At 32.8% G+C, this 17,546-nt stretch overlaps 1 protein-coding gene and 2 non-coding genes across 3 annotated transcripts; 1 reads left to right on the top strand and 2 right to left on the bottom strand.

Moving 5' to 3' along the window:
- Positions 1 to 3,630: 3,630 nt before the first annotated feature.
- On the bottom strand, positions 3,631 to 3,767 carry LOC125593746. The gene has a single exon (XR_007329640.1). It is a non-coding gene; the product is annotated as a U11 spliceosomal RNA (small nuclear RNA).
- Positions 3,768 to 11,297: 7,530 nt separating this feature from the next.
- Positions 11,298 to 12,607, bottom strand: LOC106439139. The gene is made up of 5 exons (XM_048767544.1): positions 12,340 to 12,607; positions 11,978 to 12,092; positions 11,807 to 11,896; positions 11,613 to 11,711; positions 11,298 to 11,519 (listed from the first exon to the last, which is right to left on the bottom strand). Exons 1-5 carry the CDS (start codon positions 12,405 to 12,407, stop codon positions 11,418 to 11,420), a joined length of 474 nt encoding a protein of 157 aa, XP_048623501.1. The 5' UTR covers positions 12,408 to 12,607; the 3' UTR covers positions 11,298 to 11,417.
- Positions 12,608 to 12,784: 177 nt separating this feature from the next.
- TRNAA-AGC lies at positions 12,785 to 12,857 on the top strand. The gene has a single exon. It is a non-coding gene; the product is annotated as a tRNA-Ala (tRNA).
- Positions 12,858 to 17,546: the final 4,689 nt, after the last annotated feature.

The following is a 17,546-nucleotide window of genomic DNA, read 5'->3' as shown; positions in this document are numbered from 1 at the left end:
AAGAATAGTTCTCAGTGTGGTGTTGTGTTTTTGGATTACTTGATTTTCATTATGTCATCTAAACTATTAAAACAGGAGTACATTTTGTATTTCCCCCTTAGTTTTCCTCAAATATTACCACAGAATGCCACTGACATTAAACTTAGAGTTTCATCCTCTACTAAACCGAGAAATACGTTTATTATTAAACCGAGAAACATGTTTCCTTACGTATCGTACCATTAAATTAAACCACATCCTACCACTTCCTAACATATCGTTCTATGCATTACATTAAACACAGACGTTTTATCTTACTACTAAACCATCTATTACAAACCATTACTAAACATCTACATCACAAAACAATAAAAATACAATTGCTGTTTACCTATTTCATACCGCTATTTCATACCGGTGTATATCATTGTCATACTCCCTTACGTCAGTGCATCAGATTAGTAGTTTTGGTCTGCAGAATCAAAACCAGTTTATTAGACAGATACAAATATATGTCATACCAAACGATCATAGTTTATATCAATAAACCCGTATAAATCATGTAATTCCGGTTCAATATTAACTTACAGAATAGAATATGATTTTTTCAATATATGTGAAAAGTGAAAATCAAAACTAATCATTTATTATTTGCCAAAACAACTTACCTTACAAAATATATCCATATATTTAAGCAAATTCGATATCAAAAAACTACCAGAAAATACTTTTTTAAGTTTCTAATCGTCCAAATCACGTCAAACATTTATTATTAACCTATAAATAATTTGTTTCCATAATATATTCCTATATTTAAGCAACTATCATAAAATTCGATATCAATTTTTGTAACAAATCTTGCCGTAAACAATCTAATATCTCAAAACCTATATTCTATAAGCAACTAACAAACGGATCAATCTTGGAATAAAATCATATAGACTTTGATCCGCTATTTAATACAAAAAAAATCACAACTAACAAAATCTTAGGTATTACTTACTATGCGTGAGTTTCAGCCCTTTACTTACTACGTATATATACCTCTTCCTCTATAGCTTCAACATCGTATCATTCAAAGCAAATCCTCCAAAAATGTCTGCAATTACAACTTTCCATCCTCTCACAAAACTCAGGCCTTTCAAGAATAACTGGCGAGGTCAAGTTAAGTGCTTACATTCGTGGAGGCAGAATACCCCTTTTGGAGATACCTTTGAGATGGTTTTAGCAGACCAATGGGTAAATAAATTCCTAGCCCTTATATTAAATGGCTGAAACTATTATTCTGCCCTTTCTAACCGTAAGCATGATCCCTTTAATATTTATCAAGTACTATATCCTGCATAATAACAACCAAGACATTCCGGGGTTCTCTAATCTAAACATGTTTTCTAGACAGTCCTACTTTTCTTTCACATTAGTAATTAGTTACAATAGAGAAGTGATTACTAACCGTGTAGTAAGTCTGTTGTCATGTCTTGGTTGTTGTCTTCTTTTTCATCTTCACTACTGGTACTTGATACTTTCCACTAAATGATCATTGTGCCTTCCCTTTGCTATGTCATTTTACAATTGATGATCATCTCTATCCGACACCATCACTCTCCCTGGGCTTTTCTATAAATCCTTCTCTCCCATGTCCTTCTGTTTCTATCCATAAACAGTAGTTGGTCTAAATTAGTAATCTAAAGTGCGAGATCATGAATTAAAACTCTCAAAATTAGCCAATTTATCAGAACTGAGACAGTCAACAGAAGCGGACATCTGTTATTAAACTTAAAATTATAGATTAGAATTACCTTTGAATAAACACGAACAAAGACGACCTTCTGTTAGTAATTACTCATCGTTTACTTCGACGAGGTTTGAAGACTTGATTATACACGCTACGGCCTCTATCTATCAGAGAGAAGGGTCTTCGTCTTCCAAACCTTAGATCGTGTTTACAAAATCATTACACATAATAGAAATTAGGACAAATAATCGAAACAAACAAAGTTCGAGGAATAGGAACACGATTAAACCTGTATGCCATGATCTGCCATAGTAATGAGTAGATCTATCTTCAGAAATCCTTTTTGTGAAACAATCATAGGCGTGTCTGTAGATCTCGCTAGAACAACAGATAGCACCGACGAAGAGATCGGTAGAAGTTCCCAAAGTTTCTACGGGAAAAAAACACATAGAAGGCAGATGGTTTCTGTTTTCTTCCCGGAAAAAAAATTCAATGGGCTTTCATTTGTTTTTTAGGTCCACTATTGTTTGAGTTACAAATGATACTAATTTAAATATCACAACCAAATGGCTCAAATCAATTCATCCAATTATGCTTTGTTAATATAATTACGAGAGATATATATATTTTTGTGGTTACTTTTCCAATTGGTTTATAGTTGCTATCATATTTATTTTTACTAAAACCTATATAAACAAAACTTAAAAATATGATATAAATCACAAAATTTAATTTTTCTTCTTTAATAAAACTATTAAACCTCAACTAAATCCTCTAATATTATACACTTTATGTTTAGTTTACCAAGCAAAACAAAATTATTACAACATAAGAAGAATAAAACCTCATACTTTATAAATGTACACTAAACAAAATAAACAAGATACACTAATGTCAAAACTCAATAACATATGAAACACTAACATGAATGATTTTAAAACTACGAAAAACATTTGATTACATCGGACATGCATCCGCGCGGGCGCGCGGATCAAAAGCTAGTTTCTTTTTAAGACTTGATAACGTTGTTTAAAGAGTTTTCTATTTGTTTTAATACGGTTTTATAAGATTTTTTATTGGATCCTTAGCAATTTATATTGATCTTTTAAATATTTTTCAGGTAAAGACAATATGATTAATATGTCATCTTTGTTAAGTAATAGACGGGTGTGACAGCTGTACTCAAAACTCACTATTATGAAAAACACAAAATAAAAAACTAATTCCGAATTAAGTAGACATAATATCCCAAAAAGACATTCTAAAGAGTTATATATAAACATTCTAAACAATACTACATGTTAAATTAACAATTATACATGTCTAATACCTATTTATCTAATCTATTAAGAACTAAAAATGTATATTCAACATAAATAATGAATTATCATAATAAATAAATAATATATATAAACAAATTGATAATTCACCATTATTGTTATATATCTACATCGATTCTAACCCATCAAGGTATATATATTTATAAACAACTAAAACAAATGACAATTTAAAACAATCACGAAACTGATTCATATTAACTATAAAATTATATTAAATATTGTTAGGTGGTTAAAATATATACAATCAACCATGTATGAAAATTTTGAACAATATAAAAAGTTAAATAAAACACTCGTGCGGGCACACGGATCAGAATCTAGTTACTACTTAAGCACGTATTATTAGCCCATATATGCTTTTATTAAGTCCATTTAACTTTATATTTTGTAATGATAAGCATACATGATACAAAACAAAAATTGAACTTTATTGAATCAACTCAAAAATGTATTAGGTGTTTCTGCTTATAGATGCAAAAAAGTAATTTTAAATATTAAATTCAAAGTAATTTCAAAACCTATATAAGTTCGTCAATAGCGCTCCCAGTAAAAAAAACAATTTGTAATAAAAAGAATTGGAGGGTCGGCCGAGCGAGCCAACCCTATAGTGGTTTCCAGAAATAATGTCGGCCATATGTCTTGATTGTGCCATACAGCACTCACCCTTTTAATCTTAGGCTGAGCGTGGCATAAATAGCCATCCAACCCTTTTTATTTTTTCATCGTCCAGGCCCATCTCATTTATATACGAGCATTTCTCTGCCTCGTCTCTCTCGTACTCACGATGTGGGACAAAACTAACATAACCAACGATATTCTAGTTCTTTTTTTAAGTTCACAATTTTTTTTTTAAACGTTCGAAATGTAAATAGTCTTACTTTGATCACATTATTAGCAAAGTAAATGTGTTCTTTTTATCACAAATGCATACACAACTTCCACATGATTTCCATTTTCACATTAGTAACTAACAATATTATAGTTCTTTTTATAAGTTCACATTTTTTGAAAACGTTCGAATTGGGAATTGTACTTTGATCACATCACTAACAAAGTAAAATGTGTTCTTTTTATCACAAATGCATACACAACTTCCACATGATTTCCATTTTCACATTGGTAACCAACAATATTCTAGTTCTTTTTATAAGTTCACATTTTTATAAAGCGCTCGAAATGGAAATTGTCTTACTTTGATCACATCATTAGCAAAGCAAATGTGTTCTTTTTACAACAAATGCTTACACAACTTCCACATGATTTCCATTTTCACATTAGTAACATACATTCTTGCCGATGTAAACGTTTGAAGAGAGCTGGATTCGATGCATAGGCTTTCAACATCATCTCAGCTTCTCCCGTTGGAATTCATACCGGTTTATAACGATTTATAATTCAACCTATGAATTTAGTTTGCCTAGATCTCATGCAAATACTGAAATAAATCTAGATCTTAGGGTTTCAAATATACCTGGAAATTTTACAGCGGAAGGATGAATAAACCAAATCGAGATTTCTAGCACTCCAAACGTCGTGTCTTTACTGGTATCCACACGCACACAAACTGGATCGATACGGGATGCTAATACCGTTGAGACTTCTCTCAAGAACTCACGAACACTTTGTCTATATAATTAAGTTGCAGCCGAGGGAAAAACCTGCACATATCATAATATGTGTTTGGTATATATACACGTAACCTAAAACAATTAGGTTTGCCTATGGGCTCAGCCCATAGTTAACTTTGCTCTTTTAATAATAATGACCATCATTATTATTTCAAAGTAATGTGACCCTCTTTTATACTCACATCACTTTATACTCACATCACGTATGTGAATATATATACATATATTATATCATATATAATATTTAGTATGAACCTAATCTATATTAATGATCCAGTTTGCTTAGTTGTGTGACCCTGTAGGATCATATAATATTAGTAATGAATTCTCAATTCATAGACTATAAGTGGTTTATAGCAAAACATTATAATCACCTAATATTATATGACGGTCGAATCTCGACGTTACGACTTTAACTAGAGCAAGTACAACAGATTTCAGGACATTCCCAACCATCTCCCACTTGTACTGGAATCATCTATTCTCATAATCCCTTTGTCTCTATATCTCGATCTTAGCATAAGGCAAGAACTAGTGTCATCCTTATTAAGCTAAATTATTTTTATCGAACTCTGATTTTTACTGATAAAACAAACAACTGACATTCACCTCGTTTGAGCACGGCCATGCATTTCTCAGTATCAAATCTTTGATAGGCCCAAAGATATTTATCTCCCGTTATATGGGAGGGACAAATCCCATCTTGCTCCATCCATGTTCCTTACAAACTTCATAGAACACCTAATCAATGCCTTTATAATCACCAGTTACGGCTGACGTTTGACAAGGTCAAAGTGAACTAATCCACAAGTAAAGAATCATGATGAACTCAGGTCTAAGGACTATACTCTATAGTCTTAATGAGAAACTCTTATGACACTCATATAACAATCTTGTAGAGTTCTCATAGCGGGTCAGTCCGATCATGTGTTCTCTAACACATATCCATGTGATTGACTTCAATACCACATATTGAATGACTCCATGAAACTTAGTCATCAATCACCTCACATACTAGTCAAACTCGGTTGTTAATGTTCCAAGTTAACAACCTTGACTAGAGACCTCAATAATTATAACATCTCTCACATAAAGGGTTTCATGATCAAGTCACGTACTTGATGACCTATAGGAATGATATAAATCATTTTGAGACTTTTATTTAATTATCCAATAATAAAATAAATCTGAAACAATTTCTTTAATTTTAAAACATAACCAAATGTATGTAAACCTGAACATCATATCATAAAAGAAAAATCTCCCACTAGAATCAAGATCACATCTTAAGAAACTTTATGCCTATAGCAGTAGTATGACTCTCATGCTTAGGTCGTGAAAGAGGTTTGGTCAATGGATCAGCAACATTTGCATCCGTTGAGACTCTACTAATCTTCACATCTCCTCTATCGACGATATCACAAATGATATGATATCTCCTTTGAATGTGTTTGGATTTTTGGTGGGATCTAGGTTTCTTCGCCTGTACGATGGCTCCATTGTTGTCACAATAGAGATCCACTGGGAAATACTCGGAACCACACCCAGTTCATCAATGAACTTCTGAATCCAAAAAGCTTCCTTTGCTGCTTCAGAAGCAGCGATGTATTCATCTTCAGTTGTTGAGTCTGCTACGGTGCTTTGCTTGGAACTCTTCCAACTCACTGCTCCTCCATTAAGACAAAAGATGAAACCAGATTTTGATCGGAAATCATCTTTGTCCGTCTGAAAGCTGGCATCAGTGTAACAACTCACAACAAGTTGATCACTTCCTCCATAGACCAAGAACTTATCCTTAGTATTTCTCAAATACTTGAGGATAGTCTTGAGTCTTGAATGCTGTCCAGTGACTTTCACCTGGATCAGATTGGTATCGACTCGTCATGCTCAAAGCACATGCAACATCTGGACGAGTACAGAGCATGGCATACATGATAGATCCTAGACCAGAAGCATATGGGATTCTACTTATGCGCTCTCGCTCATCATGTGTCGACGGACACTGAGTCTTGCTGAGAGTTATGCCATGGGACATCGGCAAGAAGCCTTTCTTGGAATCATGCATCTTGAATCTATGCAAAACCTTATCGATATAAGTATCTTGACATAATCCAATAGTCTTATTTAATCTATCTCTATAGATTCTTATTCCAAGAATATATGCAGCTTCTCCCATGTCTTTCATTGAGAAACAACCTCCAAGCCAAGTCTTTACAGAATTAAGCATAGAAACGTCATTTCCAATGAGAGGTATGTCGTCTACATGCAACACTAAGAAAACAACTGCGCTCCCACTAGTCTTCTTGTAAACACAAGGTTCTTCTTCATTTCTAATGAAATCAAACTCTTTGATAACCTCATTAAAACGAAGATTCCAGCTCCGAGATGCTTGCTTCAAACCATAAATGGAACGTTGAAGCTTGCATACTTTCCCATCACTTCAAGGGACTGTGAAACTTTCAGGTTGTGTCATGCACACATCCTCTTCGAGATTTCCATTAAGGAAAGTTGTTTTCACATCCATTTTCCAAATCTCATAGTCATAATGAGCGGCAATTGCTAGGAGAATCTGAATGGACTTAAGCATTGCAACTGGTGAATAGGTTTCATCAAAGTCAATACCATGAATTTGTTTGTAACCTTTAGCCACCAATCTAGCTTTGTATATCCGTATATTACCATCCATGTCAGTTTTCTTCTTGAAAATCCATTTACACTCAATGGTTTTAACACCATCAGGTAAATCAACCAAAGTCCACACTTTGTTTACTGACATGGAGTCCATTTCGGATTCTGCGGCTTCTCGCCATTTATCGGAGTCTCGGCCCATCATAGCTTCCTCAAAGGACGTATGTTCATAACTCTCTATTATCAATAGATCATGATGATCTGTCACCCAAACCCCATTCTAACAGGTTCGTGACGTGTCCTTTCGGACCTACGTACCTCAGGTTCCACAGGTGTAGATTCTACAACTCTTCGTAAATCTAATTGATCATCTTCCTGAGAGGATGAAACATTTTTCTGTGTTTCTCGAACTTCTTCGAGTTGTACTTTACTCTCATTCTTCTTCTTAGAAAGAAACTCTCTCTCAAAAAAAAAACGCTACTACGAGCAACAAACACTTTGTTCTCAGTGGAGTTGTAAAAGTAATAACCTTTGGTTTCTTTGGGATAACCAACGAAGAAGCATTTATCAGATTTATGTCCAAGCTTATCTGTAAACATACGTTTGACATAAGCATCAGAACCCCAAATTTTCAGAAACGACAAATTTGGAACCTTTCCAATCCACGTATCATATGGAGTCTTTTCAATTGATTTTGATGGACATCTGTTCAGCGTAAACGCAGACGTTTCTAGAGCGTATCCTCAAAAAAATGGTGGAAGATCTGCATGACTCATCATAGATCGAACCATACCTAATAAAGTTCGATTTATCCTTTCGGACACACCATTCCATTGTGGTGTTCCTGGAGGAGTGAGTTGTGAAACAATTCCACATTCTCTCAGATGATCATTAAATGCTTGACTCAAATATTCTCCACCTCGATCATATCGAAGAGCTTTTATTTTCTTGTCAAGCTGATTTTGTACTTCATTCTGAAATTCTTTGAACTTTTCAAAAAATTCAGAATTATGTTTCATTAGATAAACATAACCATATCTACTGAAGTCGTCAGTAAATGTAATGAAGTACTGATAGTTTCCTCTGGCATGTATACTCATTGGTCCACATACATCAGTATGTATAAGTTCCAACAAGTCTTTGGCTCTTTCACCGTGTCCAGTAAAAGGAGCCTTAGCCATTTTACCAAATAAACAAGATTCACATTTTTCATATGATTCATAATCAAATGAGCTCAAAAGTCCATCACTATGAATCTTTTGAATGCGTTCTCATTTATGTGGCCCAAACGACAATGCCAAAGGAAAGTCTGATTCGTGTCGTTAGACTTGAATCTTTTGGTACTGATATTATAGACAGGCACGCTTTGGTCTTGAATATAAAGTCCATTCTCTAATGACCGCTACCATAAAAGATATCATTACGATCAAAGGAACAACACTTGTTTTTGATCGAAAACTGAAATCCTTCCAAATCCAAACAAGGAATGAAAATAATATTCCTACTTATTGCAGGTACATAGTGGCAATTCTTAAGTTCTAAAACCAAGCCTAAAGGTAAAGACAAGTGAAATGTTCCCACGGCTAATGCATCAACTCTTGCTTCATTTTCCACTCGTAGGTTCACTTGACCTTTCTCCAAAATTCTACTGTTGCTTAAGCCATTCATATTCGTACAAATATGAGCACCACAGCCGGTATCAAATACCCATGAAGTAGAACCAAAAGTAGTAACATTTACTTCATAACATAAATACCTGTAGACGATGTTTGAAAAGTCTTTTCTTTTTCAGATCTTCCAAGTAGGGTTTAAACTCTTGTTTGAGAACAATTCTCAGGTTTGATACCATTGGAGGAAATTTGATCCATTCAATTTGTCCTTCTTAAGGGCATATTGGAATGAAAATGAGTTGTGAGGAGTTAACATTGCTGGAATAGAAGAATAGCGAATATTAATATGATGTTCAGGAATTACAGAAATCTCAACAATTAAGAAAACTCTTATTATATTCAAAAAATTTCCTCAAATGAATATAATAATCCAAGATCCATATTTCACTAAAATTCGAGTAAGCTTTGGCTCATCGCCCGAATGTTTAGCTATTTAGGTAAGCAACACTTTGCTAATTATATCAAATATAATTTTTGGTTGTCAGATGACATCTTATGTCTTATCCAACCTATGTCTCTAAGCCCAAAACCGTTTTGATAGTCTCGTCAAGTAAACCAATCTTATATTCATATGGTAACTGTTACCATCTACCTCACTCATGTAATTACATACATCTTGCTTTGGCAAGCCCATCTTACAACGAAATAAGCCTTGATAGTTGATAAGATTAGTAGACATCAAAAGTACTTGAAATTAGTTGAGGAACAAATTTTAATTCAATTTTAACTTATATTTTAAATTTATATCTAATATAAATATAAATATAACTAATACATATCCTATATGTATTTTAATTGAATTAAATAAGTAAATTAATTTAATCTAATTAAAATAATTAATTATTCATATTAGGATTTTCTATTCTATTAGATTAGTGTAGAATTTAAACTAATTAAAATCTGATCAAACGACCAAACCAATTGTATTAAACAACCTAAACCAATCGTTGGTTCAATTGATATATACACATCTCATATGTGTTTTAGGTTAATTTATAAACACGCATTCAAGTATTACAATAATACGATTGCCTCTTGAAATTATATGTATGCAACATGCAACTTCTATACAACATGAACAAGATCATCACATGACAACACATATATCTAGATATTCTTAATCGGTTAATTATAATAATTGGATTGATCACATCAAACAAAACTATTATGAATTAACAAATAACCATGCATCTTTCAATAAAGAGAAGCACTAACGCTTAATGGTTATTTTAACAACATATTGTTCTTACGCACGAATCAGATTACGCTTCTGCGAAATTGATAACTACGCTAATTTAATTATCGTTGAAACTATAAGATTATTTATCTATACCAAATTATAGACTAAATAAGATCTGATTTCAGTATTAAGCAACATGGTTCTGATACCACTGTTGGAATTCATACCGGTTTATAACGATTTATAAATCAACCTACGAATTTAGTTTGCCTAGATCTCATGCAAATACTAAATAAATCTAGATCTTAGAGTTTCAAATATACTTAGAAGTTTTACCGGGGAAGGATGAATAAACCGAATCGAGATTTCTAGCACTCCAAACGTCGTGTCTTTACTGGTATCCACACACATACAAATTGGATCGATGCGGGATGCTATTACCGTTGAGACTTCTCTCAAGAACTCACGAACACTTCGTCTATATAATTAAGTTGCGGCCGAGAGAAAAACATGCACATATCATGATATGTGTTTGGTATATATACACGTAACCTAAATCAATTAGGTTTGCCTATGGGCTCAGCCCATACTTAACTTTGCTCTTTTAATAATAATGACCATCATTATTATTTCAAAGTAATGTGACCCTCTTTTATACTCACATCACGTATGTGAATATATATACATATATTATATCACATATAATATTTAGTATGAACCTAATATATATTAATGATCCAGTTTGCTTAGGTGTGTGACCTGCAGGATCATATAATATTAGTAATGAATTCTCAATTCATAGACTATAAGCGTTTTCTAGCAAAACATTATAATCACCTAATATTATATGACTGTTGAATCTCGACGTTACGACTTTAACTAGAGTAAATATAACAGATTGACATTCCCAACATTCTCCACTCAACAGGAATATCTCTAACCAATCAAATCTACCAAGAGACTAATTCCCATGCTAGTTCTTTATATGCCATTACTCGAGCTACATTATTTGTTAATTTATATGCCTTTACTTTAGTTGATTTGAATTTGCAAGATCTTGAAATTGTTCTCCATTGCTGCATGCAGCATGGTTCAAGTTTTGGCAAATGAAAACTCCAAGAATTCCCAATAATCAAATCAAGTAAAAGATACTAATATGATATCATGAGCCAATCTAAGAATCACACAACAAAAAGAAAACCAAAGTGCTAAGAAGCGATTTTGTCCGAACAAAAGTTACATAAAAAAAAAAAGATACTAAGCAGCTTTGGGCTTAGGAGTCCTCTTCAGATTCCTCTTAGTGGGTGTTGAGTTCTTCATTCCAATAAAGAAGAGTAATGCTCCAAAGAGTGCAACGCTCTGCAATAACAAAAGGAGTGTTGAATTTATATCTTAATCATTTGTCCAGATTCTTGAAATTAAGACAACTGACAAAAACAATTCAGGACAGACCTGCAAGAACTCAGTCAACAATAGAGAGAAATGACGCTCCTCAGGTCCGTAGTTGTAGAAATCATACAGAATAGGACTGAAAACCGCAAGGTAGACAGCCTAACAGAAACAGAATAAATGAGAAACATAAAGGGTAGAAAGTCTTAAATCACTTATTTGTGAACATGTACGTGACGAAAGAGAGGAAACCTAACCAGAAGATAAGCACCGAAGATGTTTCCGATAACAAAGAGTAAGCCTCCAACTCCTTTTAATGCAATTATAGCAGCAACGACTTGTTTTACCTAAATACAAATCATTCTCCACGTCATACAAAACACACACATAGAGATAGATAGCCAGAGAGCAAAAAACATCATAAATACCTCTACGCTAGGCAAAGTTACACCTAACCTAGAAGATAGATGTGACTTGGCCAGATGAAGCTTTGGAGCCAGCTCTGTAGCTGCAGGACCACCATCAACTCCAAAGTCATTGAACCTAACAAAAGTACACAAAGAAAACATATCAAGAAGTCACCAAGACCTGAGATTCAACTAATATTTGATAAAATGTATTCAAGCTCCATGTACAAATCAATTATAGCATAAGATCCAGATCGAAACATAAGATGGTTTTATTCAGATAAGTATTCGATTTCGAAAGAGCATACAAAGCCTTTCAATTCCAGATTAGATCTATCCAACACAGAGCAACGCGAGAACAGAGGATAAATGATAAAACTTACATTTGCCAAGCGGAGAGGATGAAAAGAGAAGCGAAGAGAACTCTTCCAAGAAACGAGAAGAAACCCATCTCTCTCTGTTGCTCAAGGTCAAGCTCCCTCGTAGATTTATCGACGTAGGTTAGAGAGGGAATCTTCTTCTTCGGCGAAAAGTAATAGTTCCTGGTTTTTGAGTTTATTTATTTTATTTTATATTTAAAACTGTATTTTGGATTTTATTTACGTTAACTCCCAACCAAAAACTGCCTTCTCCAGATCTAATTAATCGGTGATTTTACTTTTTTCCGACAAACAAACCAATAGGGAGACTATAATATTAATTACATTATTACATGTACGATTTTGTCGGTATAGTAAATGTTTTTAAGAAACCAAAAAGTTTGGAGGTTGACCCAGTTTGATTTTCTTGAAAGTGTTTTAAATGTCAATTTGTCAGTACATAACAATTGGGGATGTAGCTCAGATGGTAGAGCGCTCGCTTAGCATGCGAGAGGTACGGGGATCGATACCCCGCATCTCCATTATTGTTTTTGAATCTTCTTCTTTCAAGGTACACAATACAACAACACATCACTCTCGAACCAGCTCGTTCAACATGTTACAGCTACGATGATATCTTCTGTTTCAACATGTTACCGTCACGACTTTTCAAACACATTAAACGGGTCCCTCAGAAACTCACCTTCACTTCTGTCTTGTCTTTAACTGATTTTCTTCTTCATCATCCCCTATCATCCATCCCCTCGGTCTCGGCTCTATTTCTCCATTAACATTTAAATCCGGAAAACAAAAACTCATGACATAAAAATCAGGAAAATTTGACCTCTTAACTTCTTTTTCGACGAATGTAGGAGTGAAACATAACTGAAGTTCCTCGGATCTTCCATTCCCCTTAGATACATTTGTATATAAAAGTAAACAGAAAAGTGCAAAAATAAAGCATGTGTACTATGTATGATAAGAACTTAGTTTTGTTTCTTCTTTTGTTTATACCTCAAGTCTGTTAGACACATCGTTATGTAATCCCAATGATTGTTAATTACTACTGGCATTTATTTTTGTTGATTTAACTGATTTCTTGTAATGCATTAAAATTGTCAGTTTGTGAGTCTTGTTTTATTTTCATGAGTTGATTTTGAACTTGACTTTGTCAAGCTTGCTAGCTAGGTCAGTTTCCTTTTAAATTTTATTTACTAACTGTAATTAAATTTTAATTTTATAGCCTTAATTATAGGGAAAATTTTACTTATACATTTTTTTTGGTACCACTATTCAACTTTACCACCGATCAAAGGACATTTTTATAAATACTACATTCATTAATGGGTAAATGACTAAAGTGACCCTAACTTATCTAGGTTTCTTCCAAATCATCATCTTTCTCTGGAGAAAGCATCCGCCGACGATACAAAGCATCTTCTCTCTCATGTAACCGTCGATAAGAGCAATCACACTCTGGATTACAGAGAATCAAGACTCAAAACTATCATTGCTTTACCTTCACCCTCGATTCTCTTTTGGCTCGTGACTCTCGATTCTCGAAGCTTCATCTTCGATTATGGATTATGGAGACAAGAGCAATCACATTCTCGATTCTCCAAGCTTCATCTTCGAGTTTTGAGTATGTTCCTCCTTCATCTTCATCTTTAAGTTTTGATTCTTCTAGTTTTGTTCTGTCAAGTTAAAAAATTTAGATCGAGATTCATAATCCAAAAAAAAAAATCTGCTTTTTCACAACTCGTATGTTTCTAATTTGTGATTTAAGTTTGTTTTTCTAAAGATTACAGTGGTTCTAGGTTATCTTTCTTTATGTTTTATAGTGGTAGTGATTTAAGATAGTGATTTACGAGTTTATGAGTTTACAGTGATGGTGATTTAAGATAGTGATTTAGGAGATTAAATTTAAGAGGGAAGAGTATCCAATAGTTAACTTACAGTAAAAAAATTATAACCACTTATAAATCTTGGTTTTATGATATTGTGATAGTACATCAAAACAATTTATGAGCTTTTATAAAGTAATATTTGAACAAGATATGTCTATAAAAAGGTTTATAAAACATAAAAGAATATATTCTCTTAGACCATTTATAAGGGTCTATAAGGTAAAAGAAAGATCATGTATTAGATTTTTAATAAGAATGCTAGTTGTAATTCATGAATATTTTTCTCCGTTAAAGGTTTTCAAATTGTGTAACTTATCATTTAGCTGATTTTGTTGATAAGGTTTTCATAGTCAATAATACTAAGTTCAAATCAGTATTTTATAGAGTATTATAAATTCGTTAGCTTAAGAAATTTATTTTGTCATGTTTTGCAGTCAAAGCAACGAATTTCGCACAACCTTGAAGTTACCTGCGAGGTATTGTGATACTTCAACAGAGCCATCAGACAAGCCAAAACTGATCATCCAATGTTCATAGCTGGATTATGTTGAAAATGTTGCTTGCATTTTAGGTACTGAGGAATTTGGTGAAATAGAGAATTCACACCTTGGAAGTGTTGTAAAACTGGCTAGAAAGAATAACATTCAATTTTCAGGAGAGCTTCTCTATTGTATTATAAGAGTTATATAGGGTTAGAAATCAATTAAAAGAGTCTATAACCATTTAAAAAGGCTTATAAACCAATTTATAATGGTTTGTATAATAATTTTAAGGGTATGTAAATAATTTATAAGGGTTTATAAAACCAATTTATAAAGTTCATACACCATTATAAAGGATTATAAAACAATTTATAAGGGTATGTAAAATTATTTGTAAGAGTCTATAAACCATAAAGGCTTATAAAACAAGTTATAAAATCTATAAACCATGTATAAATGTTTATAACAAAGTTATGAAAGTTTATAAATAATCTATAAGGGGTATGTATACTATTAATAAGGGTTTATATAGGTGTAGAAACCAATCATAAGGTCTCTATATTATTTATAATAATATATAACCATTTATAAAGGCTTGTAAAACAATTGATAAGAGTATGTAAAATAATTTATAAGAATTTATAACTGTATGTAAATAATTAATAATGATTTATAAATCATTTATAAAATTTTATTAAAAACAATTCATGAATTTTATAAACCTTTTATAAAGGTTTACAAATTATTTGTAAGAGTCTATAAACCATTATAAAATTTTATTAAAAACAATTCATGAATTTTGTTTTTCTGTGACCAAAGCTTTGAGTGCAAAGTCAGGAACTGGTAGCCACGACGGTCGACCAAGAACGCTTCCTAGCTGCTGACACATCTCCCCAAGCCTAACCGGGTTTGGCGCAGTGCCATTTATAACTCCTGCAACGACCAACAACACCAATAGCATTCCGCTTTAAATCTTTGATAAAAAAAACAACAGAGAAACAAGCAGGTATGTTTGTTATGTTGTTACCTTGGTAGGATGGTTTAGTGAGTGCCTCGTAGATTACATTCATCAAGTCATCCATGTGAATCCAGGAGAACCTACACAGTAAATTATGCAAAAAAAAAGGTCGTTAGATTCGCAGAGAGGCGGCAAGAAGAATTGTTGGACTTTACCATTGTTGTCCTGTACCGAGAGGACCTCCAGCAAACATTTGGAAAAAGGGGATCATCATGGCTAATACGAATAAAACATCATCAGCACACACAATCACGAACAAGTTTCATTAGAGAGAGAAAGACAGAGCACGCACCTAAAGCCCCACCATCTTTACCAAGAACAACACTAATGCGGATAAGGGCAACTCTTACATCCTTATTGGTTTTCAGAGTGGTTCCTTCCCATTCTCTGCAAACCTAAGCACACACATGTACATATTTAATCAAAGGAGCAAAAGTGTTTGCACGTAGAGTTAGATTGACAATCATGAACCAAAAGCGGAAGAAAGTGGTGTTCCATGATTAGTATTCAAACATCAGAACTTATAGAAATATTATGTATTTTCTATAATATGAAATTTATAAGGGATTATAAATATCACAGAGTATAATTTCAATTTCAATATCGACACCTTTGTCAACATCACATAAACAGATCATGTTTGAAATTTTTAACCAAAAATTAATTAAACAAATCATTTTCAGAAAAACAAAAGTAGAAGACAAAAATCACATTCCTCTTCATCGAGTGAACTCCATTTATTAGTTTCTATTCTCAACAAATAAAACATATTTCGATCATCATAACATGATTATAATAATATAGTGATCAACGGATGAAACATATATATACTCAACACAAAAATACTCATCGGAAAGAAGAATTAACAAAATATATCAAAACGTTAATGCATAAACACTATGTTCTTCATGGATAAATAGTTATAAGGTTTTATAAATTTGAGAATGTAAAATATCATCAAAAAACTGTCTCTTTTCCCAGAAACAGATCGATTTGAGAAATCAAGCTAAAATTAATGAAATATATAGAACGGAAATCTCCATCTATTATCTTGTTACTTTGTTAATGTTCTTATGCATTTGTGAACGAGCTTGTTCGGTTCGTCGGAGCTCTTCAAGTTTTTCAGGTTCGTCGGAGCTCGTCAAGTTTTTCAGGTTCGTCGTAGAGCTCGGCGGAGAGCTCGCCAGGTTCATCGGAGATCTGGTTGGAAAGCTCGTCAGGTTCGTAGAAAGCTTGTTTGGCCTCATCGGATTTGGCCGCCGTAAAACAATTGGAAGTTCATCGGATTTGGATCTGGAGAGTTTGTGAGAGAGAATAGATTAGGGGTACAATAGTATTTTCCCTGTTTAAATTTTAATGGTAAAGATGATTAAAGTAAAAATGAAATGTGGTATTAAGAAAGTGGTATTAGTGACAATTTCTCTTAATTATAAGTGGATTTTTGAGGATTGATGCTTTGAATCTTCTTGATTTTTTTTTTCAACCTTGTTGATTTTTCCTCTTAAAAGTTACAAATACATCTTTCTCGAAGACAACTCTTTGAAGTTAAAAATCAGAGTGAAGTATATATTAAAGATATTGAAATATATCGGATATGCCCAATTTATTTGTGATTATGATCTATACTATTATTTGAGAAGTGAATTTGCTTATTTGTGATGTTCTCCATGATTTTAGGTTAGTCATTAAACAATTTTAATTTTAATTTGACTAATTAAAGTTTTAATATCTAATAAATAAATTATATAATTCATTATTTAACTGATTACAAACTAATATTATAAAAATATCTCAAAATAAATAGAAAACATTTTTGAAAAAAGA

Source organism: Brassica napus, chromosome C9 (assembly GCF_020379485.1).
Source record: "Brassica napus cultivar Da-Ae chromosome C9, Da-Ae, whole genome shotgun sequence".
Lineage (NCBI taxonomy): Eukaryota > Viridiplantae > Streptophyta > Magnoliopsida > Brassicales > Brassicaceae > Brassica > Brassica napus.
Note: the sequence above shows the minus strand (reverse complement) of the source record. Positions and strands in the feature narration are given on the sequence as shown.